Source organism: Arachis ipaensis, chromosome B04, assembly GCF_000816755.2.
Source record: "Arachis ipaensis cultivar K30076 chromosome B04, Araip1.1, whole genome shotgun sequence".
NCBI lineage: Eukaryota > Viridiplantae > Streptophyta > Magnoliopsida > Fabales > Fabaceae > Arachis > Arachis ipaensis.
This window is the reverse complement of record NC_029788.2, coordinates 120,255,435-120,269,891: the sequence shown is the minus strand read 5'-3', so window position 1 is coordinate 120,269,891 and position 14,457 is coordinate 120,255,435. Positions and strand designations below refer to the sequence as shown.

At 35.0% G+C, this 14,457-nt stretch overlaps 2 protein-coding genes and 1 long non-coding RNA gene across 5 annotated transcripts; 1 reads left to right on the top strand and 2 right to left on the bottom strand.

The window, feature by feature from the left end:
• Positions 6,188-9,590, bottom strand: LOC110271281. The gene is made up of 3 exons (XR_002361837.1): positions 9,569-9,590; positions 7,907-7,908; positions 6,188-6,392 (listed from the first exon to the last, which is right to left on the bottom strand). It is a non-coding gene; the product is annotated as an uncharacterized LOC110271281 (long non-coding RNA).
• Positions 10,451-10,837, bottom strand: LOC107637154. The gene has a single exon (XM_016340598.1). It carries the CDS (start codon positions 10,835-10,837, stop codon positions 10,451-10,453), a length of 387 nt encoding a protein of 128 aa, XP_016196084.1.
• LOC107638079 lies at positions 12,626-14,451 on the top strand. 3 transcript variants are annotated; one of them, XM_016341253.2, is made up of 6 exons: positions 12,626-12,776; positions 12,861-12,946; positions 13,474-13,563; positions 13,651-13,817; positions 13,914-13,983; positions 14,303-14,451. In XM_016341253.2, the coding sequence occupies exons 1-6, from the start codon at positions 12,704-12,706 to the stop codon at positions 14,393-14,395; spliced, it is 579 nt and encodes a 192-aa protein (XP_016196739.1). In that variant the 5' UTR covers positions 12,626-12,703; the 3' UTR covers positions 14,396-14,451. The 3 variants fall into 3 exon arrangements, 1 of the variants encoding a protein (XP_016196739.1); XR_002361835.1 differs by having other exon boundaries at positions 12,630-12,783; positions 12,866-12,946; positions 13,459-13,563; XR_001619728.2 differs by having other exon boundaries at positions 12,630-12,783; positions 12,866-12,946; positions 13,459-13,563; positions 13,914-14,339.

Genomic DNA, 14,457 nt, shown 5'->3' with positions numbered 1-14,457 from the left:
CATAAAAATAACATTTTTGGCTTTCTAGAATAAATTCTCATTTATGGGTTAATTAGCCGTTAATTAACCGGGTCTTACAAAGTAAACCTCTAATAAAATTTTCATTAAAAATTTAAATTGTAAACAAATTAAAAAATTGGTATCAGAGTCAAATTAATAATTTTAAGAATACATTGGTACTTTAGTTTACTCTATTGAACGAATGGCATCCAACAAAGAAAAAGTGATGTTTCACCTAAGAAGGGTTAAGCTTTTGGTTGTACATCATGTGATTTCCATTTAACTGCATTTCTCATACATAATTGCGCTTAGTTGCTTAGTGCTTTATGTAATTTGCCAACTTATTAAATATGGAAGATAAATGCAAGTGAGTTTTAGAATAAAAAATGTAGGGAGAGAAAAAATATATATAAGGAGAAAAGAAGAAAGCGTGTGTATTGTGGGTAAGAAATGGAAAGATGTGGAGAATGAAGAAGAGCATAAGGGGATGTATATCATGCATCCTGCCATGCGGGGCACTGGACGTGATACGAATAGTTCACTCTAACAGCAGAGTTGAAGAGATCACCACTCGCACCATCAAGGCTGCTGACGTCATGAGAGCTATCCTAAGCATGTCCTCAGGAACTATTCTTCCCCCAACCTCCTCATCGTTCCTCCCCACACTGAACTCCGTCGCGGCAACATCTACTTCCTCGTTCCCCTGCCTCCCCCTCCCAACCAACACACTGCAGAAGCAGATCAGAATCTCTCCATCCCCACTCACACAAGCACTAGCAGACCCCGCCGTCTTACTCTCTGGAGGCCTCATCTCGACACCATTTCTGAGTCTCCGCCGCCATCCTCTCACCATTTGTCACCGCTCGCATGGCGAAAAAAAAAAGAAAGGAAAAATATTAGTATCTTTTCTATTTAGATAACAATAAAAGGACAAATTTTATTAGCCTTAAAATTGATAGATCAAATTAATCAAAAAGAAAAAACTAGAGGAATAACAAGTGTAATTACCCGTGCCATGCACGTGATAAGATCGAATAAAATATCAAAATGTTAATTAAATAAAAACAGAAAAATAGAATTATAAAATTTATAAAAAACAATAATAAATAAAGCAAACCTCTAATAAAATTTTCGTTAAAAATTTAAATTGTAAACAAATTAAAAAATTAGTATCAGGGTCAAATTAATAATTTAAATTGTAATTAAACTTCGTTCAAATACTGTGTATTTTGGCAATTTCAGTACCAAATCCTTAGGCACAGAAGAACTCACATTGAAAAATATCTGAAGTATAGCATCTCAGATTAGAGATAGCCCTACAGTTACCAAGTAATTCAACTAGTGCAAATAAAAGGAGAATTCTATGACACAACAACCTTTTCCTTTTCTTTTTCCTTTTTCTCTTGTTACCCATACTCATGCACTTAGACTAGCCCTGAAATAAAATATTATATATATACGTCTGCATTCTCATTCCCATTCGGCCATTCCCATCCCCTTACTATCGGCCATTCCCATCTCTATATATAGGTCCGCATATTCTTCTCATAAACACAAACTTTCACTTTTACCCCATCTTCTTCTCCAACGTAGCTTTAATAATGAAGAGCATAAGGGGATGCATATAATGCATCCTACCATGCGGGGCATTGGACGTGATACAAATAGTTCACTCCAATGGCAGAATTGAAGAGCTCACTGCTCGCACCATCAAGGCTGCTGACGTGATGAGAGCTCATCCTAACCATATCATCAAGAAATATTCTTCATCCAACCTCGTCATCGTTCCTCCCAAGGCTGATCTCCATCGCGACAACATCTACGTGCTCGTTCCCCTCCCTCCCCCTCCCCCTCCCAACCAACACGCTGCGGCAGTACATCAGCAGCTCTCTACCTCCACTCACACAAGCACCAGCAGCCGTCTTACTCTCTCGAGGCGAGGCCTCGGCACCATCACAGGGAATATAGATGAACTGATAGAAGAACGATAGAAACTGTTCTTCTTAGTTGCGCCTTTCTATATGACATCTTCTATATGACATCTTCTGGGTATCAATGCACCACAACCAGAGAGGCTGCTGTTGAGCGGGAGAAGCTATTAAAGGTTACTNTATCAATGCACCACAACCAGAGAGGCTGCTGTTGAGCGGGAGAAGCTATTAAAGGTTACTTGGTTCCTTTTCATGCCAATTATATATATATATATATATATATATAATATGCTATTATTTTTTGTTCTAATTTTGCTCCTTCGGAAGAAAGTTTTCTTCTCATACTTAAAAAGACATCAATCCAGCTATTGATACATAGTCATGTTTAACTTGCAGGATGCTTCGGATGAATATTTGAATACTGAGAATGCTCTGGTTATCTAGAAATATGTGCCATGGCAGCAATTTCTTTTGTTGTGATCGCTTCTTGTTTCTTGCTTATGCTTTACAAATTAATGGCATCCTGGTTTATTGAAGTTCTGGTGGTTCTATTTTGCATTGGTGGTGTTGAGGTGCGTTATTCTTTTCCAGACTTTGTTCCAGTTTATTACGATCACTCCCTCACGCCTCCTTTTCGTGTAGATTAGTATTAGTAATACATTATTGATCATTTCATAGTAACCTTTAAACTTTAAACTTTTAGGTACAAACATTTTTCTAACTGTCCAACTCTTCACAGTTCACATATGTGGCTGATGATTATGTTGATTGCTATCTTCTTTTTTTCATTAGTAAACAAATTAAAAAATTGGTATCAGGGTCAAATTAATAATTTTAAGAATATAGCTCGTTTAATCTATGTCATGTGTCAAAAATCTAATATATTATAATCTATTCAACGAATGGACCGTGCCGGGATATACCTAGTTCGCATCAATGTTTTTCATGGAATCTAGACACGTGTGCTTGAAGATACTTTTTATGTAATAGTGTTATGTACATATGTACATAGGATTAAGGAGGGGGCGGGGGCCTAACATGGTGCTTAATGTTGGCCACAATAGTGCTTCTTCAAGGTACAATCTCACTTATCCTACTTTGTCTAGAAACAAGTCATTTTTCAATCCACTTGTTTAATCAACTAAATAAAACAGACCAAAATATTATGATAAAGAAAAAAAAAACAGACAAAGAATAGTAAAATTTTATCATGCTTGTATATAATAACAAACAAGTGTAATTACTTGTGTCATTCACGTGCCATGCACGTGATAAGATCGAATAAAATATTAAAATGATAATTAAATAAAAACAGAAAAATAGGATTATAAAATTTGTAAAAAATAATAATAAATAAAGTAAACCTCTAATAAAATTTTCATTAAAAATTTAAATTGTAAACAAATTAAAAAATTGGTATCAGGGTCAAATTAATAATTTTAAAAATACATTGGTACTTTAGTTTACTCTATTGAACGAATGGCATCCAACAAAGAAAAAGTGATGTTTCACCTAAGAAGGGTTAAGCTTTTGGTTGTACATCATGTGATTTCCATTTAACTGCATTTCTCATACATAATTGTGCTTAGTTGCTTAGTGCTTTATGTAATTTGCCAACTTATTAAATATGGAAGATAAATGCAAGTGAGTTTTAGAATAAAAAATGTAGGGAGAGAAAAAATATATATAAGGAGAAAAGAAGAAAGCGTGTGTATTGTGGGTAGGAAATGGAAGGATGTGGAGAATGAAGAAGAGCATAAGGGGATGTATATCATGCATCCTGCCATGCGGGGCACTGGACGTGATACGAATAGTTCACTCCAATAGCAGAGTTGAAGAGATCACCACTCGCACCATCAAGGCTGCTGACGTCATGAGAGCTCATCCTAAGCATGTCCTCAGGAACTATTCTTCCCCCAACCTCCTCATCGTTCCTCCCCACGCTGAACTCCGTCGCGGCAACATCTACTTCCTCGTTCCCCTGCCTCCCCCTCCCAACCAATACACTGCAGAAGCATATCAGAAGCTCTCCATCCCCACTCACACAAGCACTAGCAGACCCCGCCGTCTTACTCTCTGGAGGCCTCATCTCGACACCATTTCTGAGTTTCCGCCGCCATTCTCTCACCATCTGTAACCGCTCTCATGGTGAGAAAAAAAAGAAAGGAAAAATATTAGTATCTTTTCTATTTAGATAACAATAAAAGGACAAATTTTATTAGCCTTAAAATTGATAGATCAAATTAATCAAAAAGTAAAAACTAGAGGAATAACAAGTGTAATTACCCGTGCCATGCAAGTGATAAGATCGAATAAAATATCAAAATGATAATTAAATAAAAACAGAAAAATAGAATTATAAAATTTATAAAAAACAATAATAAATAAAGCAAACCTCTAATAAAATTTTCGTTAAAAAATTAAATTGTAAACAAATTAAAAAATTGGTATCAGGGTCAAATTAATAATTTAAATTGTAATTAAACTCCGTTCAAATACTGTGTATTTTGGCAATTTCAGTACCAAATCCTTAGGCACAGAAGAACTCACATTGAAAAATATCTGAAGCATAGCATCTCAGATTAAGGATAGTCCTACAGTTACCAAGTAATTCAACTAGTGCAAATAAAAGGAGAATTCTATGACACAGCAGCCTTTTCCTTTTCTTTTTCCTTTTTCTCTTGTTACCCATACTCATGCATTTAGACTAGCCCTGAAATAAAATATTATATATATACGTCTGCATTCCCATTCCCATTCGGCCATTCCCATCCCCTTACTATCGGCCATTCCCATCTCTATATATAGGTCCGCATATTCTTCTCATAAACACAAACTTTCACTTTTACCCCATCTTCTTCTCCAACGTAGCTTTAATAATGAAGAGCATAAGGGGATGCATATAATGCATCCTACCATGCGGGGCATTGGACGTAATACGAATAGTTCACTCCAATGGCAGAATTGAAGAGCTCACTGCTCGCACCATCAAGGCTGTTGACGTGATGAGAGCTCATCCTAACCATATCATCAAGAAATATTCTTCATCCAACCTCGTCATCGTTCCTCCCGAGGCTGATCTCCATCGCAGCAACATCTAGCTGCTCGTTCCCCTCCCTCCCCCTCCCCCTCCCAACCAACACGCTGTATGTGCCATGGCAGCAATTTCTTTTGTTGTGATCGCTTCTTGTTTCTTGCTTATGCTTTACAAATTAATGGCATCCTGGTTTATTGAAGTTTTGGTGGTTCTATTTTGCATTGGTGGTGTTGAGGTGCGTTATTCTTTTCCAAACTTTGTTCCAGTTTATTACGATCACTCCCTCACGCCTCCTTTTCGTGTAGATTAGTATTAGTAATCCATTATTGATCATTTCATAGTAACGATTTTCCTTTAAACTTTTAGGTACAAACATTTTTCTAACTGTCCAACTCTTCACAGTTCACATATGTAGCTGATGATTATGTTGATTGCTATCATCTTTTTTTCATTAGTAAACAAATTAAAAAATTGGTATCAGGGTCAAATTAATAATTTTAAGAATATAACTCATTTAATCTATGTCATGTGTCAAAAATCTAATATATTATAATCTATTCAACGAATGGACCATACCGGGATTTTCGCATCAATGTTTTTCATAGAATCCAGACACGTGTGCTTGAAGATACTTTTTATGTAATAGTGTTATGTACATATATACATAGGATTAAGGAGGGGGCGGGGCCTAACATGGTGCTTAATGTTGGCCACAATAGTGCTTCTTCAAGGTACAATCTCACTTATCCTACTTTGACTAGAAACAAGCCATTTTTCAATCCACTTGTTTAATCAACTAAATAAAACAGACCAAAATATTATGATAAAGAAAAAAAAAACAGACAAAGAATAGTAAAATTTTGTCATGCTTGTATATAATAACAAACAAGTGTAATTACTCGTGTCATGCACGTGATAAGATCGAATAAAATATTAAAATGATAATTAAATAAAAACAGAAAAATAGGATTATAAAATTTGTAAAAAATAATAATAAATAAAGTAAACCTCTAATAAAATTTTCTTTAAAAATTTAACTTGTAAACAAATTAAAAAATTGGTATCAGGGTCAAATTAATAATTTTAAGAATACATTGGTACTTTAGTTTACTCTATTGAACGAATGGCATCCAACAAAGAAAAAGTGATGTTTCACCTAAGAAGGGTTAAGCTTTTGGTTGTACATCATGTGATTTCCATTTAACTGCATTTCTCATACATAATTGTGCTTAGTTGCTTAGTGCTTTATGTAATTTGCCAACTTATTAAATATGGAAGATAAATGCAAGTGAGTTTTAGAATAAAAAATGTAGGGAGAGAAAAAATATATATAAGGAGAAAAGAAGAAAGCGTGTGTATTGTGGGTAGGAAATGGAAGGATGTGGAGAATGAAGAAGAGCATAAGGGGATGTATATCATGCATCCTGCCATGCGGGGCACTGGACGTGATACGAATAGTTCACTCCAATAGCAGAGTTGAAGAGATCACCACTCGCACCATCAAGGCTGCTGACGTCATGAGAGCTCTAGGAACTATTCTTCCCCCAACCTCCTCATCGTTCCTCCCCACGCTGAACTCCGTCGCGGCAACATCTACTTCCTCGTTCCCCTGCCTCCCCCTCCCAACCAACACTCTGCAGAAGCAGATCAGAAGCTCTCCATCCCCACTCACACAAGCACTAGCAGACCCCGCCGTCTTACTCTCTGGAGGCCTCATCTCGACACCATTTCTGAGTCTTCGCCGCCATCCTCTCACCATCTGTAACCGCTCTCATGGTGAAAAAAAAAAAGAAAGGAAAAATATTAGTATCTTTTCTATTTAGATAACAATAAAAGGACAAATTTTATTAGCCTTAAAATTGATAGATCAAATTAATCAAAAAGTAAAAACTAGAGGAATAACAAGTGTAATTACCTGTGCCATGCACGTGATAAGATCGAATAAAATATCAAAATGATAATTAAATAAAAACAGAAAAATAGAATTATAAAATTTATAAAAAACAATAATAAATAAAGCAAACCTCTAATAAAATTTTCGTTAAAAATTTAAATTGTAAACAAATTAAAAAATTGGTATCAGGGTCAAATTAATAATTTAAATTCTAATTAAACTCCGTTCAAATACTGTGTATTTTGGCAATTTCAGTACCAAATCCTTAGGCACAGAAGAACTACATTGAAAAATATCTGAAGCATAGCATCTCAGATTAAGAATAGCCCTACAGTTACCAAGTAATTCAACTAGTGCAAATAAAAGGAGAATTCTATGACACAACAGCCTTTTCCTTTTCTTTTTCCTTTTTCTCTTGTTACCCATACTCATGCACTTAGACTAGCCCTGAAATAAAATATTATATATATACGTCTGCATTCCCATTCCCATTCGGCCATTCCCATCCCCTTACTATCGGCCATTCCCATCTCTATATATAGGTCCGCATATTCTTCTCATAAACACAAACTTTCACTTTTACCCCATCTTCTTCTCCAATATAGCTTTAATAATGAAGAGCATAAGGGGATGCATATAATGCATCCTACCATGCGGGACATTGGACGTGATACGAATAGTTCACTCCAATGGCAGAATTGAAGAGCTCACTACTCACACCATCAAGGCTGCTGACGTGATGAGAGCTCATCCTAACCATATCATCAAGAAATATTCTTCCTCCAACCTCGTTATCGTTCCTCCCGAGGCTGATCTCTATCGCGGCAACATCTACCTGCTCGTTCCCCTCCCTCCCCCTCCCCCTCCCCCTCCCAACCAACACGCTGCGGCAGTACATCAGCAGCTCTCTACCTCCACTCGCACAAGCACCAGCAGCCGTCTTACTCTCTCGAGGCGAGGCCTCGACACCATCACAGAGAATATAGATAAACTGATAGAAGAACGATAGAAACTGTTCTTCTTAGATGCGCCTTTCTATATGACATCTTATGGGTATCAATGCACCACAACCAGAGAGGCTGCTGTTGAGCGGGAGAAGCTATTAAAGGTTACTTGATTCCTTTTCATGCCAATTTTATATATATATATATTTGTTATTATTTTTTGTTCTAATTTTGCTCCTTCGGAAGAAAGTTTTCTTCTCATACTTAAAAAGGCATCAATCCAGCTGTTGATACATAGTCATGTTTAACTTGCAGGATGCTTCGGATGAATATTTGAATACTGAGAATGCTCTGGTTATCTAGAAATATGTACCATGGCAGCAATTTCTTTTGTTGTGATCGCTTCTTGTTTCTTGCTTATGCTTTACAAATTAATGGCATCCATGTTTATTGAAGTTCTGGTGGTTCTATTTTGCATTGGTGGTGTTGAGGTGCGTTATTCTTTTCCAGACTTTGTTCCAGTTTATTACGATCACTCCCTCACGCCTCCTTTTCGTGTAGATTAGTATTAGTAATCTATTATTGATCATTTCATAGTAACGAGTTTCCTTTAAACTTTTAGGTACAAACATTTTTCTAACTGTCCAACTCTTCACAGTTGACATATGTGGCTGATGATTATGTTGATTGCTATCTTCTTTTTTTCATTAGTAAACAAATTAAAAAATTGGTATCAGGGTCAAATTAATAATTTTAAGAATATAACTCATTTAATCTATATCATGTGTCAAAAATCTAATATATTATAATCTATTCAACGAAAGGACTGTGTCGGGATATACCTAGTTCGCATCAATATTTTTCATGGAATCCAGACACGTGTGCTTGAGGATACTTTTTATGTAATAGTGTTATGTACATATGTACATAGGATTAAGGAGGGGGCGGGGGCCTAACATGGTGCTTAATGTTGGCCCCAATAGTGCTTCTTCAAGGTACAATCTCACTTATCCTACTTTGACTAGAAAACAAGCCATTTTTCAATCTACTTGTTTAATCAACTAAATAAAACAGACCAAAATATTATGATAAAGAAAAAAAAAGACAAAGAATAGTAAATTTTTGTCATGCTTGTATATAATAACAAACAAGTGTAATTACCCGTGTCATGCACGTGCCATGCACGTGATAAGATCGAATAAAATATTAAAATGATAATTAAATAAAAACAGAAAAATAGTATTATAAAATTTGTAAAAAATAATAATAAATAAAATAAACCTCTAATAAAATTTTCATTAAAAATTTAAATTGTAAACAAATTAAAAAATTGGTATCAGGGTCAAATTAATAATTTTAAAAATACATTGGTACTTTAGTTTACTCTATTGAACGAATGGCATCCAACAAAGAAAAAGTGATGTTTCACCTAAGAAGGGTTAAGCTTTTGGTTGTACATCATGTGATTTCCATTTAACTGCATTTCTCATACATAATTGTGCTTAGTTGCTTAGTGCTTTATGTAATTTGCCAACTTATTAAATATGGAAGATAAATACAAGTGAGTTTTAGAATAAAAAATGTAGGGAGAGAAAAAATATATATAAGGAGAAAAGAAGAAAGCATGTGTATTGTGGGTAGGAAATGGAAGGATGTGGAGAATAAAGAAGAGCATAAGGGGATGTATATCATGCATCCTGCCATGCGGGGCACTGGACATGATACGAATAGTTCACTCCAATGGCAGAGTTGAAGAGATCACCACTCGCACCATCAAGGCTGCTGACGTCATGAGAGCTCATCCTAAGCATGTCCTCTGGAACTATTCTTCCCCCAACCTCCTCATCGTTCCTCCCCACACTGAACTTTGTGCATTGATTGCTTGAGTTTTGAAAGAAGTTTCTTACTCTGATCCATTTCTGTGTTGACAAATTGTTAAAAATTGGGTTGTGATCATATATTCATTTTTGTACTCTTAATGTGACTCTCAGACTCTGTAGTTGTTGGAGTAATTTTTTTTCTTCACATAAGTAATGATTTAAAACTCATTCCATATAAGATGAGATTGAAGAGAAGAGTGCAATTCATGGGTCTGGATTGATCATTTGGAAGATGGTTTTTCCTTTTGCTACCCATTTGGTTCATGATTGCATGTGATATTTGGTTATATTGATTATTTTCTCCTTTTTCCTCTAAATAATCAATATTTACAACTTGAGTAAGACTACTTCATTAAGGGTGACTTGGAAGAAATAGAGGAAGAAAATGACTTAAATGAGTAAAACAAGGGACATGAGCCAAGCCTACATTAATGATATTTCATCACAGAATACACTTGGAAAATGAAATTTATCCAACTTCAATTTCAATTTTAGTTATAAGTAACATAACTATAGTCTTTCATCTTCATACAACAATTTTCATTTTTGTTTTCTTTTTCTTTTTTTTCCCTTGTCACCATCCTCTGCGGGCCCCTTCATTGAGAGTTGACTGTAATGTCTCTTGCCTTATTGCCATTTGCTTGACAAAGACATCATTTTTTGCCACACCCTCATATAAGCAAACTTGCAGAAGATAATTACAAAAGAACACTATGTTCCCTAAGGCAAAAAATATAGAAAGGCGCAACTAAGAAGAACAGATTCTATCGTTCTTCTATCAGTTCATCTCTATTCTCTGAGATGGTGTCGAGGTGAGGCCTCCAGAGAGTAAGAAGGCTGCTGGTGCTTGTGTGAGTGGAGGTGGAGAGCTGCTGATCTACTGCTGCAGCGTGTTGGTTGGGAGAGGGAGGGAGGGGAACGAGGAAGTAGATGTTGCCACGATGGAGGTCAGCGTAGGGAGGAACGATGAGGAGGTTGAAGGGAGAATATTTCTTGAGGATATGGTTAGGATGAGCTCTCATGACGTCAGCAGCCTTGATGGTGCGAGTAGTGAGCTCTTCAATTCTGCCATTAGAGTGAACTATACGTATCACGTCCAATGCCCCGCATGGTAGGATGCATGATATGCATCCCCTTATGCTATTCTTCATTATTAAAGCTAAACTCTTGTGTAATTACTTAAAGAAACTCTTAAAAAAGGCTTGAATCCGCTTGTGGGATTAGGCGATGTAGATATCAGAGAAAAAATTTTAAGGTAAGACTGGTTTTTTCTTAGGTGATCGGGTAAAGTTTAATATTTCCAAGCTAAACGTACTAAATCAATTAGCTTTCCAAACCAAAGTAGCGGACTTAGCACACGGTGCTTAAAATTGACGTATGATAAAAAAACCTCCATTTCCTTGGAGAAGAAGATGGGGAAGCTATAAGAGAGAATCTGCGCGCATTTTGGAGAAGAAGATGCAACCGCATAATGTTAAACCAAAATATATACAGAAACAGAGTTAGCTAGAAAAAGATGCGGGTGACATAAAGAGAAAGAGAGAGAGAGTGAAAGGGAAAGGGAATGGCCGAATGGGAATAGGCTTTTCAAAGTTTTACTTTTACTCTTTTGTTAGTGTTACTCATCCTATAAACTATAAAGTTCTTGTTGCTTCCATCACCCCACATTTACACAATAATAATAATAATAATAATAATAATAGTACCCTTCCAATATCAATATTTTATACACATATTAACACCTTAATTCTACCATTGGAGTGAACTATACGTATCACGTCCAATGCCCCGCATGGTAGGATGCATGATATGCATCCCCTTATGCTATTCTTCATTATTAAAGCTAAACTCTTGTGTAATTACTTAAAGAAACTCTTAAAAAAGGCTTGAATCCGCTTGTGGGATTAGGCGATATAGATATCAGAGAATAAATTTTAAGGTAAGATTGGTTTTTTCTTAGGTGATCGGGTAAAGTTTAATAGTTCCAAGCTAAACGTACTAAATCAATTTGCTTTCCAAACCAAAGTAGCGGACTTAGCGCACGGTGCTTAAAGTTGACGTATGATAAAAAAAACTTCCATTTCCTTGGAGAAGAAGATGGGGAAGCTATAAGAGAGAATCTACGCGCATTTTGGAGAAGAAGATGCAACCGCATAATGTTAAATCAAAATATATATAGAAAAAGAGTTAGCTAAAAAAAGATACAGGTCACATAAAGAGAGAGAGAGAGTGAAAGGGAATAGGAATGGCCGAATGGGAATGGGCTTTTCAAAGTTTTACTTTTACTCTTTTGTTAGTGTTACTCATTCTATAAACTATAAAGTTCTTGTTGCTTCCATCACCCCACATTTACACCATAATAATAATAATAGTACTACCCTTCCAATATTAATATTTTATACATATATTAACGCCTTATTTTATATTCCTATACATTTTGTACCAGTGCAACATTCAATTGAATATTTCTTTTTCTAGAAAAAAAAAACAATAACAATAGTTACTCAATATCTAATTGAATCTATTTACAAACTTTATAAGTTAAAGTTGCTAATCGAGAATTTAATTAAACTATAGATACCTAAAATTAATTATTTATGTTTAATTCGATAAAAAATTTGAGTGATACAAATTAAATTATATAAACAATTGCTTAATGAAAATTAGAAAGTAAATTATCCTCTTTGATATATAATTATATAATAAATTTATCATATATTTTTATCGCATAAAATCATCGCATTTCTAATCAATTCCATTTGATAGTTAAGGTTGATACAAAGATAAGTTTTGAAATATGCATTAAATATAAAAAAGTTATTACAAGCATTAAATGAACACATAAATATATTTATTATATAATAATATACAACAAAAAAAATAAATAAAAATGATTAGCAAACACGTGGCTACATCAGGGACGTAAGGAACGGAGCGTTGAATTGTGAGTTGTGAAGAGTGAGGAAGGAGCATAATAACGATGCAGTGAAAATATCAATTATCAAGTGCAGAGTGAAATGGGGGAGCTTTATGCTTTGGACTTCGATGGAATCCTCTGTGATAGCTGCGGTGAGAGCTCTCTCTCTCTGCTCTCAAGGTACTGTACCCTCTCTCCTTTCTCTCTTACTTGTTTTTTCATTTCAAGTTTTCACTTTTTCATTAATTAGGATACCTTTCAGGCTGCGAAAGTGAGATGGCCTTCTTTGTTTCATGGCGTGGATTCGGCCACTCAGGATTGGATTGTTGACCAGATGCATTCAGTAATTAATCTCATATTCACTACTTACTTCTTATGCATTTTTTTAATCAATTAGTTAATTATTATGTTTATGCCTTTGTTTTTTGCTAAATTGCTTTATAATTTAGATGTTATGTGTTTTGGTTCTGAATAACTGTTAACTGCTTATCAACTTATTCGATTTGGAAATAACAACAGAGGCCTCAAATTATAGAAAGGGAATTAGAGACAAAATTATTTTGCTTTCAAATAAATTTCCTTGTTTTAGAAGAGTACCATTATGCCTTTGTTTTATTGTTAATTAAACAACACACTGTTTCTCGCTAACTTTGTTGCCTTTTTTTATTGTTAATCAAGTTTTATTCCCTCAAAATATGAACATTTTCCGGTTTTAATAATTTTTTTTGTAAAGATTTAGTTACTTGCATATGATGTTGTGAATATTTTACTCAAAAATATTGAGCTTTCAAAAACATTGCTTTGAATATGGTGAATAAATAGACCAGTTTTCATTCTGAAGATGAACTTCCATAGTTGTCTGTGTTATAGGTCCGACCGGTTGTAGAAACTGGATATGAAAATGTTTTACTTGTGAGATTGTTGTTAGAGACCAGAATACCTTCCATCAGGAAGTCTTCAGTGAGTACAATGTCTTATCTCTGATCTTTAGCATTTATCAGTGGAATTTGCATCTGCTTTTGACTGATGCCTACGTTTTTTTGCAAGGTTGCAGAGGGGCTCACGGTTGAGGGTATATTGGAAAATTGGTCCAAGTTGAAGCCTGTTATCATGGAAGAGTGGAGTGAGAATAGAGAAACTTTGATAGATCTTTTTGGAAAGGTTAGAGATGAATGGTTGGAGCAGGATTTCGCTACTTGGATCGGTGCAAATAGGTAACCAAATTAAACCTTCTGAGCTGTGATTAGTTTAGCATATTTATATCACATGAAGGAGATCTACTACTACTAATTCGTGATGTTTGTCTATAGATTCTATCCTGGTGTTTCTGATGCATTAAAATTTGCAAGCTCGAGAGTGTACATTGTCACCACGAAACAGGTCAGCGTCCAACCTTCTTTTTGACCCTAGCTAGGGGATGATAATCCTGTCAACAGAAACTTTTGTCTAAGTATTAATGAAAAATACTCCATTCCATAATATTTTTACTTTCGAAAGTCAATGTATCTTGATATAAATTGCAAGTAAATATATAAAATTTTTTTAATGCACCGAATTTCAAGGTGACAATTATTTTGGAATGAAAGAGTAAGAGAGAAAGGAAGATAATGTTGTCCTAATACGACTTATGCACCTTTTGCAATTTTACATCATGTCCCCTGTTCATTTTGTATCTTTATCATTTCTTTTGTAATTTTAGAGCCGTTTTGCTGATGCTTTACTCCGAGAGATTGCTGGGGTGACAATTCCACCTGAAAGAATATATGGTCTAGGATATATTCGTCTAAAATAATGTCCAGTGATGCTTTAACATTTTTTTCTTTTCTTTTCTCTTGCTTTATTTTTTGAAAGGAA